This window comes from Scyliorhinus canicula, chromosome 18 (genome assembly GCF_902713615.1).
Source record: "Scyliorhinus canicula chromosome 18, sScyCan1.1, whole genome shotgun sequence".
NCBI classification, from domain to species: Eukaryota; Metazoa; Chordata; class Chondrichthyes; order Carcharhiniformes; family Scyliorhinidae; genus Scyliorhinus; species Scyliorhinus canicula.
Genome location: NC_052163.1, coordinates 37244597 through 37262052, shown reverse-complemented (window position 1 = coordinate 37262052; position 17456 = coordinate 37244597). Strand labels below are relative to the sequence as shown.

The following is a 17456-nucleotide window of genomic DNA, read 5'->3' as shown; positions in this document are numbered from 1 at the left end:
TCTGGCTTGCTTTTTCGGTGTTGTTCAACTCCATTCTCCATCATGCAAAAGGAAGTTGTGTTTGAAGCAAGTAGGATGCTATTGATGCAAGAAAGGGGACAGTGATGGCCTTTTTTACTAAGAGAATAGAAAGGTTATAGGAAAAGACAAAGCCAGCAAATTGACCATGAACATGCGTAAGGAAGAAGTTCAGAGAGGGCAGTGAATTCAGAAGACCGAGTCCACGCAGTGATGGAAACTGACATCAATCAGGGTTAGGTGCTGTTCAGACAGAATAGGGGCGAGTATACCTTGGGAGAAACTTCAGCTACACAAGCTTATTCTCACCCAACCCATGTCCATCACTGATATATGAGGCAACATACCAACTGGAACTTGGCAGATTCTCAAAGCGGATTGTTCCAGACAGGTTCCTTGCTGTGTGACTCTGTCTGTTTGAGTTTCAGTTGAGCAGAACTCTGTTAAATATCTCTTCCAGAAACGGTGATCTCTTTCTCTGATATCGGATGGCTGGAACTCACTCCGGGTAAGCAGAGCAGCCAGTGTTTTCTCTCTATCCAGCTCGTGAGCATTTAAAGCCTGAAGACCTGAAGACAGAGCTGGGGGGGGGGGGGTGTGTTCCAGATTCCTCTCCCTGTAAGGTTACCAGATCTCTCTAAGGCATCACGAATGCTGCTGCTCTGATACTCTGTTTAACTGATACTCTGATACTCTGTTGGTCAATCTGCTGAAGCTGACCACAAATACGAAACTGAACAGACCTGATGTGGTAAGGCTCAGGTCAACACAAGGTAAATTGTCACCCTGGAGGGCACCCACAGCCTGAGAGGCTAGAAATAGGAGCATAGTGCAGCTAAATACATGGCTAAACTGGTGGTGTAGGAGGAAGTGATTCAGATTGCTGGACCATTGGGATCTCTTCCAGGGCAGGTGTGACCTATACAAGAAGGAGGGGTTTTATCTAAACTGGAGGGACACCAATATCCTGGCTGGGAGGTTTGCTAGAGTCACTGGGCAGGATTTAAACTGGTTTAGCAGGGGGGTGGGAACCAGAGCGCTAGGTTAGAAGTATAAAAACTGAAGAGGAAATAGAGATCATAAATAAGAGAACAACATCACCCTGTCTGTTGAAACACAGTTGTTTGAAGTGTATTTGTTTGAACGCCAGAAGTATGGCAGGTAAGGCAGATGAACTTAAAGCATTTATTCGTACTTGGAACGATGATGGTGTGGCTATCACAGAAACATGGTTAAAGGAAGGGTAGGATAGGCAGCTTAACGTTGGAGGATACAGATGCTTCAGGAGCGATAGAGGGGGGTGTAAAAGGGAGTTGCGTTACTGATTAAGGAGAATATTATAGCCGTACTGCGGAAGACAATCTGGGTAGAGCTCAGGATCAGGAAGGGGGCAATCACAATGTTGGGCGTTTATTACAGGTCCCCAACTGCCAGCGAAAGATAGAGGAGCAGATAGGTAGAGAGATTTTGGACAGACACAAAAGTAATAGTGTTGCTGTGGGATGGGATTTTAACTTCCCCTATATTGACTGGGATTCACTTAGTGCTAGGGGCTTGGATGGGGCAGAGTTTATCAGGTGTATCCAGGAAGGCTCCTTGATTCAATACATAGAGAGTCCAACTAGGGAAGGGGCAGCACTGGATCTGGTATTGAGGCATGAGCCTGGACAGGTGGTTGAGCTTTCAATAGGGGAACATTTTGGGAGTAATGACACAAATTCCTGGGTTTGGATAGGGATGACGGTAATCCTCGCATTAAGGTGCTAAACTGGGGAAAGGTAAATTACGATAACATTAGACAGGAATTGAAGAATTTGGATTGGGTGCAGCTGTTAGAGGGTAAATCAACATCGGACATTTGGGAGTCTTTCAAGTGACAATTTATAATTGTGTGCAACTCATCAAACATCTTCTTCACTTCGGCCTGGGTTGGGATGTAGACAAATGTGATAATGGCCGAAGTGAACTCCCGTGGAAGGTAGTACAGGCGGCACTTCACCGTCAGGTATTCCAGGTCTGGGGAGCAGCAGTTCGCCAGTGTCACCACACCCAAGCAACAGGAGGAGTTGATGAGGAGGCAAACCCCTCCACCCTTCGCTTTGCCCGATTACACTGTGGGGTCCGCCCGGTGAATTCAGAAGCCGTCAGGTTGTATGGCACAGTCCAGTGAGGCAGGGGTGAGCCATGTCTCTGTGAAACAGAGCACACAGCAGTCTCTTACTTCCCTTTGAGAGGTAACTCTAGCGTGAAGCTCCTCCAGTTAGTTTCGATCGCTTGGACTTTCCAATCGCTTGGAACCTCATGCGCTACTCGCAAAACCTTCTTCCTATACCCACCGGTAACACCATTAGATGCACTTCTGCCCATTGCTCATCTGCGTGATTATGTAAAGACCTCCACTTTCTCATTACTACATTCGCTTTAATGTAATAACACTCAGATTCTACTCCTGCATCTGCTTTCTGACACAACTGCTTTACCTCTGAATCTTTCTGGTGTAATTCTACCAACTTTCGTGAGCTAAAGATATCTGCTTCATCCACCACCTGATCTTGTTCTCCATCAACTATCTGATCAAAAATTGTTTCTGACACCTGAACCTCAGCCTCCCTATCTGTACTTCTTGAGTTGTCCTCCTCGTGTCTCAACTTGTGGCATTGTGATCTAATCACCACAAAATCAGGAAACACCCAAGGATACAGGCTGGCTTCTCTGTTTCAGGGATGATGTCCCACGGCTTCATGAAAACTGTGGCCTTTTACAGCAGAAAAATTGATGTTAAAAGGCCACAGATTCACAGCCCTGCATGGGGCCAGCAGGGAGCCGTCGTGAAGCTCCCAGCTCCAGTTGCAGATACGGCCCCTGCACTTCGGGGTCAGAGGCCACGCATGTGCAGGGTGGCAGCCTCCAGTGTCCATGCTGTACTCCATGGCGGACTCAGACTGCGGAGCTGAACTGCAGAAATAGTACCCCCGATCGGCCGCCGCCCAACCCGGACCTTCCGCACAACAAAGACACAGTTCCCCCCAGAGGCCCCCCCCCTGCCCTCAACCGGCCAACCCCCGACCCATGGACCTTAAACCAATGCCCCCTGGTGACTGTCCTTCACCCTGGGAAAGAGTGCCTGCCCATCCACTCTATCCATGCCCCTAGAGCTAGGTGGTGTCATTTAGTAACTCACAGCTGCCTCAGGAATTGATCCAGGCTGAACTGGTGGTGGTAGAAGTACTGTCTAAACACCCTTGATAGATATGATCTGCTATGAGTGTCCTCCTCTGTGTCCAGATTTCTCTCTCTGCTCCCTGTGCTTCATTTCCACAGTGTGCCACAGCCCAGGAGTAACTGCCACTGTAGTATGTCCATCACTAGAGCAGGATTTCTCTTGACAGGCCTTCCAATTCCATTAACGTCCCTGTCCCAAAAGACATGCCGTTAGCTGAATTGGACATTCCGAATTCTCCCTCAGTGTACCCGAACAGGCGCACTAGGGACTTTTCACAGTAACTTCATTACTTGTGAGCCTACTTGTGACAATAAAGATTATTATTATTGTAACTCGAAACACTTTTCTAAACTCCCCCAATAACAATCAACACTGGACTTCTACTCACTGTGCAACGGAGGAAATAGCACCTTACCAGAAAGTCCCATGTTGTTGTCTTTAAATAGAACCGATCAGGTTAAAAATGGCATGTTGTGCGTGTTGGATGTTGTTTGTTGTCACATTTTACCCACCCTGCATGCTATCCTGGCACACGTATGGCACGGCCATGTGAGCACCCTCACAGCCACAGCATACCACACAAGAACTGGATGGAACAATCCAAGTGACATTTCTGGCACTTCAATTCTCTGCACTGCCCACTACAGACTACCTTTGAGTGACATTACAACCCTCGTCGAGAATGTTTCAGCATCATCGTGGTTTATCGAATGAATATTTGTGTCTGAACGTGAGTTCTTGTATCAAATGTAGAAATTTGTGCTTCTGACAGTTTGGATGCGCCAATTGCATGAGTTTAACAAATGTAATTAAGCTTAAGACTACATCCTGTTTCCCAAGTGGGTGACTGCTTTGAGCAAATAGTAAAGTTCTATATAAATAGTAAATAGTAAAGTTAAATACGGCAGTTTCATTGATTTGTTTTTTTTTCTTTTTTATATATAAATTTAGAGTACCTAATTATTTTTGTTCTCCAATTAAGGGGCAATTTAGCGTGGCCAATCCACCTACCCTGCACATCCATGGGTTGCGGGAGTGAAACCCACACAGACAGTGACCCAGGGCCGGGATTGGAACCCAGGTCCTCGACGCCATAGGCAGCAGTGCTAACCGCTGTGTTGCGTGCCGCCCTTGATTTGTTTTTTTTGTTATAAATTTAGATTACCCAATTATTTTTTCCAATTAAGGGGCAATTTAGCATGGCCAATCCACCTACTCTGCACATTTTTGGGTTGTGGGGGCGAAACCCACGCAGACACGGGGAGAATGTGCAAACTCCTTTGCAGGTTGTGAAGAACAGTAGTTTTGAAGCATCATTAAAATGGAGGGGAAGGATATGGGTTCAATGCTTTATCAAAAAATATTCCCTGTATTCCTTCCACTCCAATTTTGGATGGTTTCTGATTTTAAGATTCTCACCTCATGTCTATCACTCCAGAGCAAAATGCTTATTTTTGCACACAGTGAACTTCTGAATGTGTCAAACCGCCATTTATCTTGGCCCGCAAAATTCGGCGTACAAATCATAGTTCCATTGATGCCACTGGGATGACATTGATTCTGCCCTCAGTCTATCAGATAGCCATCTAGGCAATGAAGATGACAATTCAACCCTAAACATTTTTATTTACTCAAGAATGTGCCTTTGCTCATAATTTTTTTCCCTGTGTCCAGGCCTCACATAAAGAAGTAAGTCATTGTATTTTGACAGCTGTCAAATCCTCACATTCCTGAAGCTACATTTCATACTTGGTCAAGTTCTGTGTTGACTGAAAATTTGGCTCACAGAAAATGATAAGATCACAACTTTCAGCTCAATGCCATGGCTGCAGATTAGCCCCAACCCATGTAATTCTGCACAAGCGTTGTTCGCAGTGAAACATTGACATTGTATTTCAGCCTCTTGGATTCATTGCATGGTGTTTTTCAACAGGTTTAAAAGAAATATATTGTGGTTTTCTTCTGTGTGGGCTGGACTGACACTCGAAGCGGAAGTTTATATATCTGGAAGTGTTTTGCACAATGTGTTGACAGAGTGAATTGTGGACATTAAGAATGGCTGTCCAAACAGTCCACGTACTTCAGATTCTTTTCTTCTTAATGATTTCAGAAGGAAAGGAAGGTAGGAAAAGTATTTCCTGTGAAATCTTTCAAATGTTTAAGAATTGTGCTATGTTAATTCAAATGCCGTGTTTCTTCAGCACAAAGAAAATCCTCAAGATCCGTTTCATAAATTACATGAAACTAAAGCTATTTTACATATTTAATTTGCCTTTGAAAGTCTCCTCTAAAAATTACTCCCTCCACTTCTCACTTGAATTTTAAAACTCTCCTTAAAACTTGTCTCTTTAAGTTCTTCGTCGTTCCTCCTCATCTTTGCTCTTTGACATGGCATTGGATTGGATTGGATTAGATTTGTTTATTGTCACCTGTACCGAGGTACAGTGAAAAGTATTGTTCTGCGTACAGCCAGATCATTCCGTACATGAAAAAAAACATTAATAGGGCAAACATAAAATACACAATGTAAATACATAAACACAGGCATCGGGTGAAGCATACAGGACTGTAGTACCACTCAGTAGGGAAGATGTGTGAAGAGATCATATCAGCCCATATGAGGTTGTTTAGGAGGCTGGTAACAGCGGGGAAGAAGCTGTTCATGAATTTTTTAGTGTTTCTATGTTAGAATGATTTTAGAGAAATGGAAGCGGTTGTTTTACTATGTGGCAATGTGATAACTTTAGCGTAATTTTCATTGAAGATAGAATCATGAAATCAAAATATTTTAGCATTGAATTAATTCTAATTCACAAACAAAAAGTGAAATATATAATTGCAGATCTTTCGAGAACAGCACTGAGCATATTAAAATCTCTGTGTGTAACTCAGAAGCTTAAACATAGACTTGCTTCAACAAACCTGGTAGGAACTCTTAGCTGACCAAAATTGAAAACTGCCAGCTTTCATAACTTAAAATAGAAGACACTTTTCCATCATTTCAAAACTGCAATGCACCACAACACGAATGTTGTAACTGAAAGGAACAGAGCTATTAATAGCCAGCTCATCTTCTTCAAACTGATACTTCCTGATTAAAACTGTTCAATAATGTTGATTCAAACTTTTTTGTTTTCAATATTTAATTTCAAAAATATTTTCAAAACTATTTTGATCCCCTTATGATAGTTTTTGGAAAATACAAATGCACATATGTGCATTCTTATAGATTTATTGATAATTCTCGTCAAAATTAGCTTCACAAATTTCTTTGACACATAAATGCAAACATATATATGAACAAGGAGCAGGAGTAGGGCATTCAGCCCCTCGACCATGCTTGGCCATTTAATAAGGCCAGTTGACAATTTCATAGTTCCCCACATTATGCTCCATTTGCCTGATATTTGCCCAGTCACTTAGCCTATCTATTTTTTTTCTGTAGCCTCCTTATGTCCTCTTCACAACCTGTTTCCCCACCTATCTGTGTGTCATCAGCAAATTTAGCAACCATCCCTTCAATCCCTTTATCCAAGTAATTTTTTTAAATTGTAAAAGATTGGGGTCCCAGCACTGATCCCTGTGGCTCAAATCTTACCAACCTGAAAAAGACCTATTTATGTCGAATCTCTGCTTCCTATTAGCTTGTCAATTGTCAATCCATGCGAATATTTCACCACCATACCATGAGCTGTTATATTCTGCAATAACCTTTAATGTGGCATTTTATTAAATGCCTTCTGGTAATATGTGTACCGTACATTCCCCCTTTATCCACAACACATATTACTTCCTCAAAGAACTCCAATAAGTTAGTTAAACCTTATTTCCCTTTCACAAAACCATGTTGATTCTACCTGGTTAACCTAGATGTAGCTCAGTGGCCTGCTATAACTTCTTTAATAATAGCTTCTAGAATTTTCTCTACAACATATGTCAAGTAGTCTGTAGTTTCCCGTTCTGTGTCTCCCTCCATTTTTGCTACCTTAAAATCTAATGGAACTTTCCCAGAAACAGAAAGTTTTGGAAAATTAAAAACAATGCCTCAACTATCTCATTGGACACTTCTTTTAACACCCTAGGATGAAGTCCATCAGGACCGGGCTCTTGCCAGTCTGCAGCTCCAATAGTTTACACATTACCACTTCTCTCATGTCTAATTTTCCCAAGTTCCTCCCTCCCCTCCATTCCCTAGTTTATAGTTGCTTCTGAGATGTTGCTTATATCGTCTATAGCGAAGACTGGTGCGAAATATCTGTCAGTTCATCTGCCATCTCCACTTTTTCCTTTATCAATTCTCCAGACTTATTTTTTATAGGATCAATTATCATTTTATTAACATTTTTCTTTGTTAAATATTTATAAAAATTCTTATCATCTGTTTTTATATTTCTGGTTATATTTTTCTTATACTCTAATTTTCCCTCTTAATCTTTTGGTCATCCTTTGCTGTTCCTAATATTCTGTCCAGTCTTTCGACATGCCACCTGTCTTTGCATAATTCTATGCTTTTTCTTTAAGTTTGATACTATCTTTAAACTTTCTAGTAAACCATGGTCCATCCTTTGGATTTTTTCTTACACATTGGAATGTGTCATTCTGTGCATTCTGAATTTTCCCTTTAATGTTTACCACTGAATTTCGAATGACCAATCCCTGAACATAATTTGCAAATTCACTTTGGCCATTTCTGCTTTCCTTCACTCATAATTGCCCTGAATTAACTTTAAAAACTTTTTCTCAGACCCACTCCTCTCTCCCTCGAACAGGATGTAAATTTAATCATATTATGGTCACTGCTACCTCTAAGATCATTAAATACTCCCAGCTCGTTGCACAATACCAGGTCTAGTATAGCCTGCTATAATATTTATAGAAGGCTAGAATAGCTGCTTTTGATTGCTCCAGAACATGCTGTTCTAAGAAACAATCCTGAAAATATTCAATGAGCTCCTCATCTACGCTACCTTTGCCCATCTGACTTTTCCAGGTTCTCAGGTTCCAGGGGCCTCACGGTAGCATGGTGGTTAGCATCAATGCTTCACAGCTCCAGGGTCCCAGGTTCGATTCCCGGCTGGGTCACTGTCTGTGTGGAGTCTGCACGTCCTCCCTGTGTGTGCGTGGGTTTCCTCCGGGTGCTCCGGTTTCCTCCCACAGTCCAAAGATGTGCGGGTTAGGTGGATTGGCCATGCTAAATTGCCCGTAGTGTAAGGTTAATGGGGGGATTGTTGGGTTACGGGTATACGGGTTACGTGGGTTTAAAGTAGGGTGATCATTGCTCGGCACAACATCGAGGGCCGAAGGGCCTGTTCTGTGCTGTACTGTTCTATGTTATCTATGTTAGTACATTAAAATTTCCCATGCCTTTCTGACAGGCTCCCTTATGCTCCACCCTATCATGTATGACTCAATGAGTATTTTCTTAAATCCTAATGTACTTTACATATCTATGACTAAATGATTGACAATTATCTCCAGCACAATGATGAGGCTTATGGACCATATAGCTTTCCGAATTTGTCAGTAAATTGACAATTAAATCAACATCCGAATGCATCAGAAAATTCAGGAAGTATATGAAAAACAATACAATGGCATAGTTTGCAAAACAGATTTACATCTTCCTCACCTAATGTCAGTTCAGTTGAAACAATGAGTGCAGATTATACTAAAAGTGGAGTATAATTTGAAAAACGCGAAACGCTTTTCAGTGCATCTGTGCCTTTTTGCCCCTTTTCAAGGTTTTCTTTAGCGTGTAATCCTAAAGGTGAGGAAACCTTTGTTTTAAAACAAAGAAATTGCATTGTTTCCTCAGCTCCACACAAATGTGTTTTTGAAAATCAAAACCACCATGGGTTCGCCTAATACTATTTTTGTTCATGTGGCACTCAGCTCTTAAAATGACTAACAATGTGTTACATTTACAATCAGCATCAAGTACAGATTCTTATAATTTTTTCCACCACGCTGCGGTTTAGCGTAAAGTTAGAGTACTTGTTGGCTGACATTTTTTAAAAATGCGACAACCATATTACTTGAAGAGATGTGCCGGGGCTCTTGACAAGATTATACTTTCATACTTCCCCGTGGTTGCCGAGAGTGTCTCCATTGGTAGCTGTGTGTGAATTGAATGTCTGCACTGCCACCTTAGATTGAGAAGGTACATGAGCTGAGTGTGGTCAGACAGCAGAAACTTAAATGGACTTTTGAAAGTAACTTTTGTGGGAAGATATCACTGACAATGTTAGCAATTATTGAAAATCCCTAATTGCCCCAAGTCGGACATTTTGAATATGCAGATCAGGTTCTAACCTCGTTGTTGGATCCCAATTTGTCTCTTGGACTAACCCAATAACCCAAATCTGTTGGCAACTAGATTTATTTATTTAGTGAATGCAAATGCCCCAGCCAAGCAGTCTCTCCCAGTGCTGCTGTTTTGAATGTGGATTGGCCTCCGCTGAGGATTGGACATTCTTCGATGATGTACTGCACAGTTTACTGTCTCCCAAAGGCATATTGAGGGCTGGTACTGATGCCCCATTTGTGGAGGTTGGCCAAGCAGGGGCCGTGGCCGGTCCTGAGCCTATTAAGTGTTGACTGCGCTTTCCTTGGAAGGTTGAAACCAGGCAGCTGTTGGGTCGGGTTTGAGACCAGGTACTTGTTTGTCATGTCCAATAATTCCCATTAATTTGTCCAGATAGAATTTGCATTGAAATCCCGTGTGGGAGGGTTTTTCCAGGTCAGCCTTCTTGATGGGGGTCATAACTTGGGTGAGCTGAATAGATCGGCATTGTGTCAGGTGGAGGGGGGGGGGGGGGGGGGGGGGGGGGGGGATTGCAAACTTTTTCTATCATTTTGTGGGTTGAGTAAGTCGGTGGACATATGGAGCTTTGACAAAGAGTCATTGGACTCGAAACGTTAGCTCTTTTCTCTCCCTGCAGATGCTGCCAGACTTGCTGAGATTTTCCAGCATTTTCTCTTTCGTTTGAGATTCCAGCATCCGCAGTAATTTGCTTTTATATGGAGTTGGTGCTGAGCAGAGTGAAACAGTAATGATACGCATGGTAGCATTCAGCTAGGTGTCAACTCTGTGTGTGTGATGATCTTGACCAAACAGGGGTGCAGTATTCGACCACTGAGTACAAACATTCATTTGTTTTTTGCACTGTAAAGATGGAATAAGCTGAATACTGTTGCTGCAGGGCTTGGCTTGAGTCATCATTGTATTGCAGCATTGTTCAAGTTTTGACAAGTCCTCATTTATGGTCTGGTCCAAGGTGTCGAAGTTGGGGGCCTTGAGTTGCGAGGCAGATATCACCGGCATATATGAATTTTCAGGAGATAGCTTTTGGAAGATAATTTGTGTACAAGTCGAACAGAGTTGAAGCCAGTACTGAGCTTTGGCGGAGTCCATTGATTTGCTTTTCCATGTACTTTTTTTGCCTGTCCAGGGTGAACTCTGAACCTTTGATTGTTCAACAGTGTTCCAATGCTTTTAGTCATTCAGGGGGATGGAAGGCGTGTGAGAGCTTCAGGAGGTGTCATAGTAAGCTGTAAGGTCGAGGAACACAGGTACCTGTCTTCAGGTTTTTCTGAAAGCTGTTTTCAATGTAGGTGGTAAGGGCCAGCACCTGCTCCCCTGTGCTACGGCATTTTAGAAACCAAGCTTGGTTGAAGCTAAGGACTTCTTCTACGATTGGGAATATGTGCTGAAGGATAAGGCATTCAAGGATTTTACATGGAACCGACAGGAGAGAGATAGCGATAGCTAGCTACAAGTATGGAGTCTTTTCCAGGTTCTGGAATAACCATGACTTTGGCTGTCTGCCCTTTCTTTGGAATGATGGTGGAATTTATGACCATCATTTGAAATTGGGTCAACCAGGCAAGAGCTTAGGGCCCCAGGTGTTCCATAAATTCTGGCGCAATATTGTCATATCCTGCAACTAGTTTGTGGACCAGAAAATGCTGGACAAGTAACTTTTAGTATGTTTGATGTCTTTTCTGCTTTTCGTGCAAGGTCTGGAGGAGCAGGATTGCTCCCCTAACCCAGTTTGCCCATTTGTCCCTGTCCCTCACCATGCTACTAATTGCCAGTCCCTGTATGTCCCTGCCAGTAGCCTCCTGCTGCCTAAATATCCGCTCCCTCCCAGTGCCATATTGGAACCAAGCTCTTCTATGCTCTTAGACAGTGATAAGAGGCTCACTGGTAGACCAACCAGTGCCTCCCCATCAGTTTCTATTGTCTGCTGCCCCAATGAAATCTCAACCGAGCATATTGGAGCAGAACCCATCTTTAACCTAATCCTCGGGGAAACTGGCACACCTGATCATTTCTGCCTGGCATGACTCCACCCACTGGCAACTTACCACAAGCTGATTTCATCTCATCCTCTAAAGTACATCTGGCCAATCTCTGAGTTGTTGGCTGTACTTTCCAGATCATGTGACGCTGCTTCTTCAGCAGACACCTGCTCTTATCATAGAATCATAGAATTTCCAGTGGAGAAGGAGGCCATTCGGCCCATCGAGTATACACCGGCTCTTGGAAAGAACACCCTACTTAAACCCACACCTCCACCCTATCCCCGTAACCCAGAAACCCCAGTGAATCTTTTTGTTTGGACACTAAGGGCAATTTAGCATGGCCAATCCACCTAATCTGCACATCTTTAAACTGTGGGAGGAAACCGGAGCACCCGGAGGAAACCCACGCACACACAGGGAGAACGTGCAAACTCCGCACAGACAGTGATCCAAGCCGGGAATCGAACCTGGGACACTGGAGCTGTGAAGCAACTGTGCTAACCACAGTGCTACCGTGCTGCCCAGTCTTGATAGCAATCTTCATGGCAAGGCGTGAAGGACTCAGAATTTTTGTTTTCCTCCATTTTGTATTAATCAGAACAGAACAGACTGTCAATTCATCTTGGACAATACATGCAAACCAGACATTACCAAGACTAGCTGCCTTATCTGCTATGAACACTCTGAGGAATTATTCATGGTTTTCTGACAGAATAGTGGGAGGAGTAAAGAGGAGTGATCAATACGGTCTAAAAAGTTATATAACTTGTTCTCTCGTGTCTGTAAGGCGAGATGAGCTTGGCTGACTCCTTAAGGGAAGGATGAGTAGACTTTCTCTCCCAGCTGCCTTCATGTAGATCCTTATTGAAAGCCAATGAAAAGAGCCAATGAAAATGTTTGACCCTTCTCCACTTTTCCAAATCTAACAGGCTACACTAGTGGCTAGGCAGCAGTTATTCAGTATCTGAAATGGAGAGCTGGGGTGAGGGTCAGGGTTGCGTGGAGTACAAGGACTTCATGCTCACACCATCAATAGTTTGTTCTTTGTGCCAGATAGCAGGATGTGGGTGAAATAGAATTTTTTAAAAGTGCATAAGGAAGGAACATATCATCATTCTGAATGTGCTCATTGATGGTGGATGCATCAGCCTCCATCACTGGAGCCTCATAATCTTACGAATCATCTCCTCCAAAGGACTCAGGAGATGCAGGTGCCTGGTCCTGGCTAGTTATCTGCTCCTCCATTTTGTGCAAGAGAGAGAGAGAAGAGAAGGGTGTCAGCTGGAGGTATGTACACGGTCCATGAGGCTTGGAACAGTGGCACGTGTGTGAGAGGTAGGGGAGCAAAGCCCTAATTCCTCATTTTTGAATGCATGAGGTATTCAAGATATGAAGGATAGGCAATGTCATTAGAAGGTGCATTACTGACTTTGACCACTTTTGAGATGAATTAATTTTTCTTCCACTTCAGCCAGAATCCAGGAATTTACCTCCCTGTGTTCCTGATCCCATTTTTTTACACAGTTTATACGCAGAGACACCTAGCCTCCTATAGAAACTCTTTCCTCCTTTTAACCTCCTGGGCAAAGGGCTCCACCAGAGCTGGATCAGTGAACCAGGGAGACTTTTCCTTGGCCCATTGATAGTCTTCTTCCTTACTTCAAAGACTGTTAGAGTTTAAAACAGCAATCCCCGACTGAACTTTTCCCCTTAGGCCTTGACAACCCCCACCCCCAAGAACATTTTTGAGTACTTATCAGGCTCTTGAAGGTTCTTCAGTTTCTGGAACCAAAGGATAGTGCCACAGCTCCCAAGAATTATCTTTGATTCTTCTCAATGTGCTCAGTGTTCTCAAAGGTAGGAGCTCCTTGTGAGTACTTCCACCAGCTTCTAGATACATGCTGCTGGACCATTCCTTAAGCACCTCGCACTTGTGGACACTGGACGCTGCAGCTCACATGTGGACGTCACTGTCCATCCATCCATCCCTCCCTCGCTCCCTCCATACCTCCCTCGTTCCCTCCCTCTCTCCATCCGTCCATCTGTCTAATGGAGTTCATGACCCTTTTGTTTTTTCATTTGTCATCCGGGAATTGCACAGGTCATCTAAATCTTATATTGAGCTTAGTGGTGAACTCATAGCTCTGCCTCAAGTTCAGACATGGTCCATCCATTGCTTATGCTTTCTCCTTTCTAATTCAGGCCTCATCAACGAAACACAAGTCACAATTTGAACAGCCTCCACTTGAGTTGCTTTGGCAGTTTCTAAAGTAAAATATTTGAATTACCTCATCCGTGCCGATTTAATCTCTCTAAAACTATAAAAACAGTTTTAAATATTAATATAAACCATGAAATATAATGATTATGAATGATGAAATGTAATGATTGTGACATAATTTAGACAAAGGAAAAGATTTGTTTGATAATTTATCTAATTGGATTTTTCTGACTGTTCTGACCATATTTGTAATTGTGTACTTTACAGATATCACGCTTTTCCAGTCTCCTTTTATTAAACAAGTGAAAGAGGGAGAATCTGTTTCAATAAACTGTGAATTTTCATCTACACAACATTCCATTGTGGGTGTTTATTTAAAAAGAAACCTTTCAAATCCCATTGATCTGATCTACATCCACCAATCGGGCAATACAATACTCGATATCAATCGCACTGAGTTTAAAGGAAACGTAAAAAACTTCACCATAACCCTCAAGAATCTCCAGGAAAGTGACACCGATATTTACTACTGTGTCTTTGGAATACGACCTCCATTATCAGATAAATATGGACAAGGAACCGTGTTGCTTGTGTCAGGTATGTTCCATGTTTCAAATATTGGTCTGACAATTTACTAAAGAAAAGCTACCACCTGACAGCAATATTTATGTCGATAAAAATTGAATACAGGAGGGCATGTGGCATTTTACTGTCTATCCTATGTTACATATGCCAAGAATTCAAAACAAATGGAAATTCCTCCAATTGTGATGATTTGCCCCTAAACAACTCCATCAGCATGATTGTTCTCTTTTCTAAACTTCCTTCCTGACAAATTGCTGTATTAGTGCTGGAGGTTGTGGGTGGAATCTTTGGTCCCTCCTGCATCAGGAAGCTTGGTGGGCGGGGGAATTAATTTGGTGTGATGCCAGAAATCATTTGATCAGTTCTCTGACAATGGGATGAACATTAGCAATGATGTTTTCAGGATCTTCAAGGTTGCTCCAGCTTCCTGACAAACAATATCAGGAAGCTTTTTTGCCACCATTAGCATATCATGCATGCACATTAAAAGGCTGATGTTACGAGATATCACTATCAATTGCGAGAAGACGAGAGTAGAATGTAATCGAGGCTTTATTACACTGAGATGTGTGGCCTACAGCAGCTGATGAAATGGCTGCTGTACGGGGAGCACACACACATATATATATATATATATATATATATAAACAGTACATACATCAGTGGTGACTACTACATTCACCCCCTGTTAAAAAATGAGCCCAGCGGGGATGTGGAGAATTATATACAGAAAGTTGTGTTTAAAATTACAGATAATATTACAAATTCAGGCGGTCTGGTGCCTTTATCTGCCATCGAGAGCGCCGCAGTGCTGGTGGCAACTCAGGTGGCAGGTTGGTCTTTGGTGACTCCGGGAACATGTCAAAATCCTTTTCATCCCCGGGTAGGAGCAAGGGGAGGACGGATTGTCCCGGAGAGGGGGCTGCGGTGGGGTGCGCCGGGGGAAGGGAGGGTGGCGCCAGGGCAGAGGGTGTGTGTGTGTGTGTGTGGAACCAGCTGGTGCCAGGTCCCTGAGTGAGACTGTGTCTTGGCGGCCGTCGGGGTACGCTATGTAAACGTACTGCAGGTTGGCTGTACCCTCTCGAACAATGGGTCCGCCTTGTGGAGTCGCACGTGTTTACAGAGCAGAATGGGTCCTGGAGCTGCCAGCCATGTTGGGAGCGAAACCCCAGAGGTGAACTTTCTAGCGAAGGCAAAGAGACGTTCATGGGGGGTTTTATTAGTCGCGGTGCACAGGAGCGACCAAATGGAATGAAGTGCATCGGGGAGGACCTCCTGCCAACGGGAGGCCGGGAGATTTCTGGACCGTAGGGCCAGCTGGACGGCCCTCCAGACCGTCCCATTCTCCTGCTCCACCTGCCCGTTTCCCCGGGGGTTGTAGCTGGTCGTCCTGCTCGAGGCAATGCCCCTGTTGAGCAGGTACTGGCGCAGCTCTTCGCTCATAAATGAGGATCCCTTGTCGCTGTGGACGTAGGAGGGGAAACCGAACAGAGTGAAGATGGTGTTGAGGGCTTTGATGATGGTGGCAGATGTCATGTTGGGACATTGGACGGCAAAGGGATCGGGAATATTCATCGACCACACTGAGAAAGTACGTATTCCAGTCGGTGGATGGGAGGGGCCCTTTGAGGTCCACGCTGAGGCATTCAAAGGGGCGGGAGGCCTTCACCAGGCGTGCACGGTCTGGCCGGTAGAAGTGCGGTTTACACTCAGCGCAGACTTGGCAGTCTCTTGTGATTGCCCTGACTTCCTCGATGGAGTAGGGCAGATTGCAGGCCTTGATGAAATGGTAAAAACTGGTGACCCCTGGGTGACAGAGATTGGCGTGCAGGGTCCGGAGTCGGTCTACTTGTGCGCTGGCACATGTACCTTGGGATAGGGCATCGGTGGGCTCATTGAGCTTACTGGAGTGATACAAAATCTTGTAGTTGTAGGTGGAGAGCTCGATCCTCCACCTCAAGGTTTTATCCTTTTTGATCTTGCCCCGCTGTGTGTTAAACATGAAGGCAACCGACCATTGGTCAGTGAGGGGAGTGAATCTCCTGCCGGCCAGGTAATGCCTCCAATGCCACACAGCTTCAACGATGGCTTGGGCCTCCTTTTCAATGGAGGAGTGCCGAATTTTAGAGGCATGGAGGGTGTGGGAAAAGAATGCCAAGGGCCTGCTGCCTGGTTGAGGGTGGCAGCCAGAGAGACATCTGATGCATCGCTCTCGACTTGGAAAGGCAGCGTCTCGTCGACCGCGTGCATCACGGCCTTGGCGATGTTGGCCTTGATACAGTTGAAGGCCTGATGAGTCTCGGCCATCAGGGGAAAAATGGTGGATTGAATGAGTGGGCGGGTCTTGTCCGCATAGTTTGGGACCCACTGTGCGTAATATGAAAATAACCCCAGGCATCGGTTGAGGGCCTTCGGGCAGTGGGGGAGGGGGAGTTCCATGAGGGGGCGCATGCGATCGGGGTCAGGCCCCAGAACTCCGTTCTGGACCACATAGCTGAGGATAGCTAAGCGGATCGTGCTGAACACGCACTTCTCCTTGTTGTAAGTCAGGTTGAGGAGAGTGGTGGTGTGGAGAAATTTGGACAGGTTGGCGTCATGGTACTGCTGGTCATGGCCCCAGATGGTTACATTGTCCAGGTATGGAAAAGTGGCCTGCAGTCCGTACCGGTCAACCATTCGGTCCATCTCAAGTTGGAAGACCAAGACACTGTTGGTGACGCCGAAGGGAACCCTAAGAAAATGGTAAAGGCGGCCTTCTGCTTCGAACGCTGTGTATGGGTGGTCCGTCTTACGGATGGGGAGCTGGTGGTAGGCAGATTTCAGGTCCACTGTCGAGAAGACCCGGTACTGTGCAATCTGATTGGCCATATCAGATATGCATGGAGGGAGTACGCGTTGAGCTGCGTGTACTGATTGATGGTCTGACTGTCGTCAACGACCATCCTGTGTTTCTCCCCAGTTTTCACCACTACCACGTAGGTTCTCCAAGAGCTGTTGCTGGCCTTGATGATACCTTCCCACAGCAACCGCTGGACCTCCGACTTGATGAAGGTCCTGTCCTGGGCACTGTACCATCTGCTCCTGCTGGCGATGGGTTTGCAA

The 17456-nt window shown here is 44.4% G+C and overlaps 1 protein-coding gene across 1 annotated transcript in view; it reads left to right on the top strand.

Annotated features, from left to right (window-relative positions):
* The first annotated feature begins 1051 nt into the window (after window positions 1-1051).
* The window catches only part of LOC119953659 (T-cell antigen CD7-like), a 29425-nt gene continuing 13020 nt past the window's right edge, over window positions 1052-17456 (top strand). Inside the window, exons 1-3 of the mRNA XM_038778144.1 lie at window positions 1052-1179; window positions 5175-5363; window positions 14037-14366. Coding sequence (XP_038634072.1) covers window positions 5297-5363; window positions 14037-14366 — 397 coding nt within the window. The 5' untranslated portion in view covers window positions 1052-1179; window positions 5175-5296. The remainder of the gene's footprint in view (window positions 1180-5174; window positions 5364-14036; window positions 14367-17456) is intronic.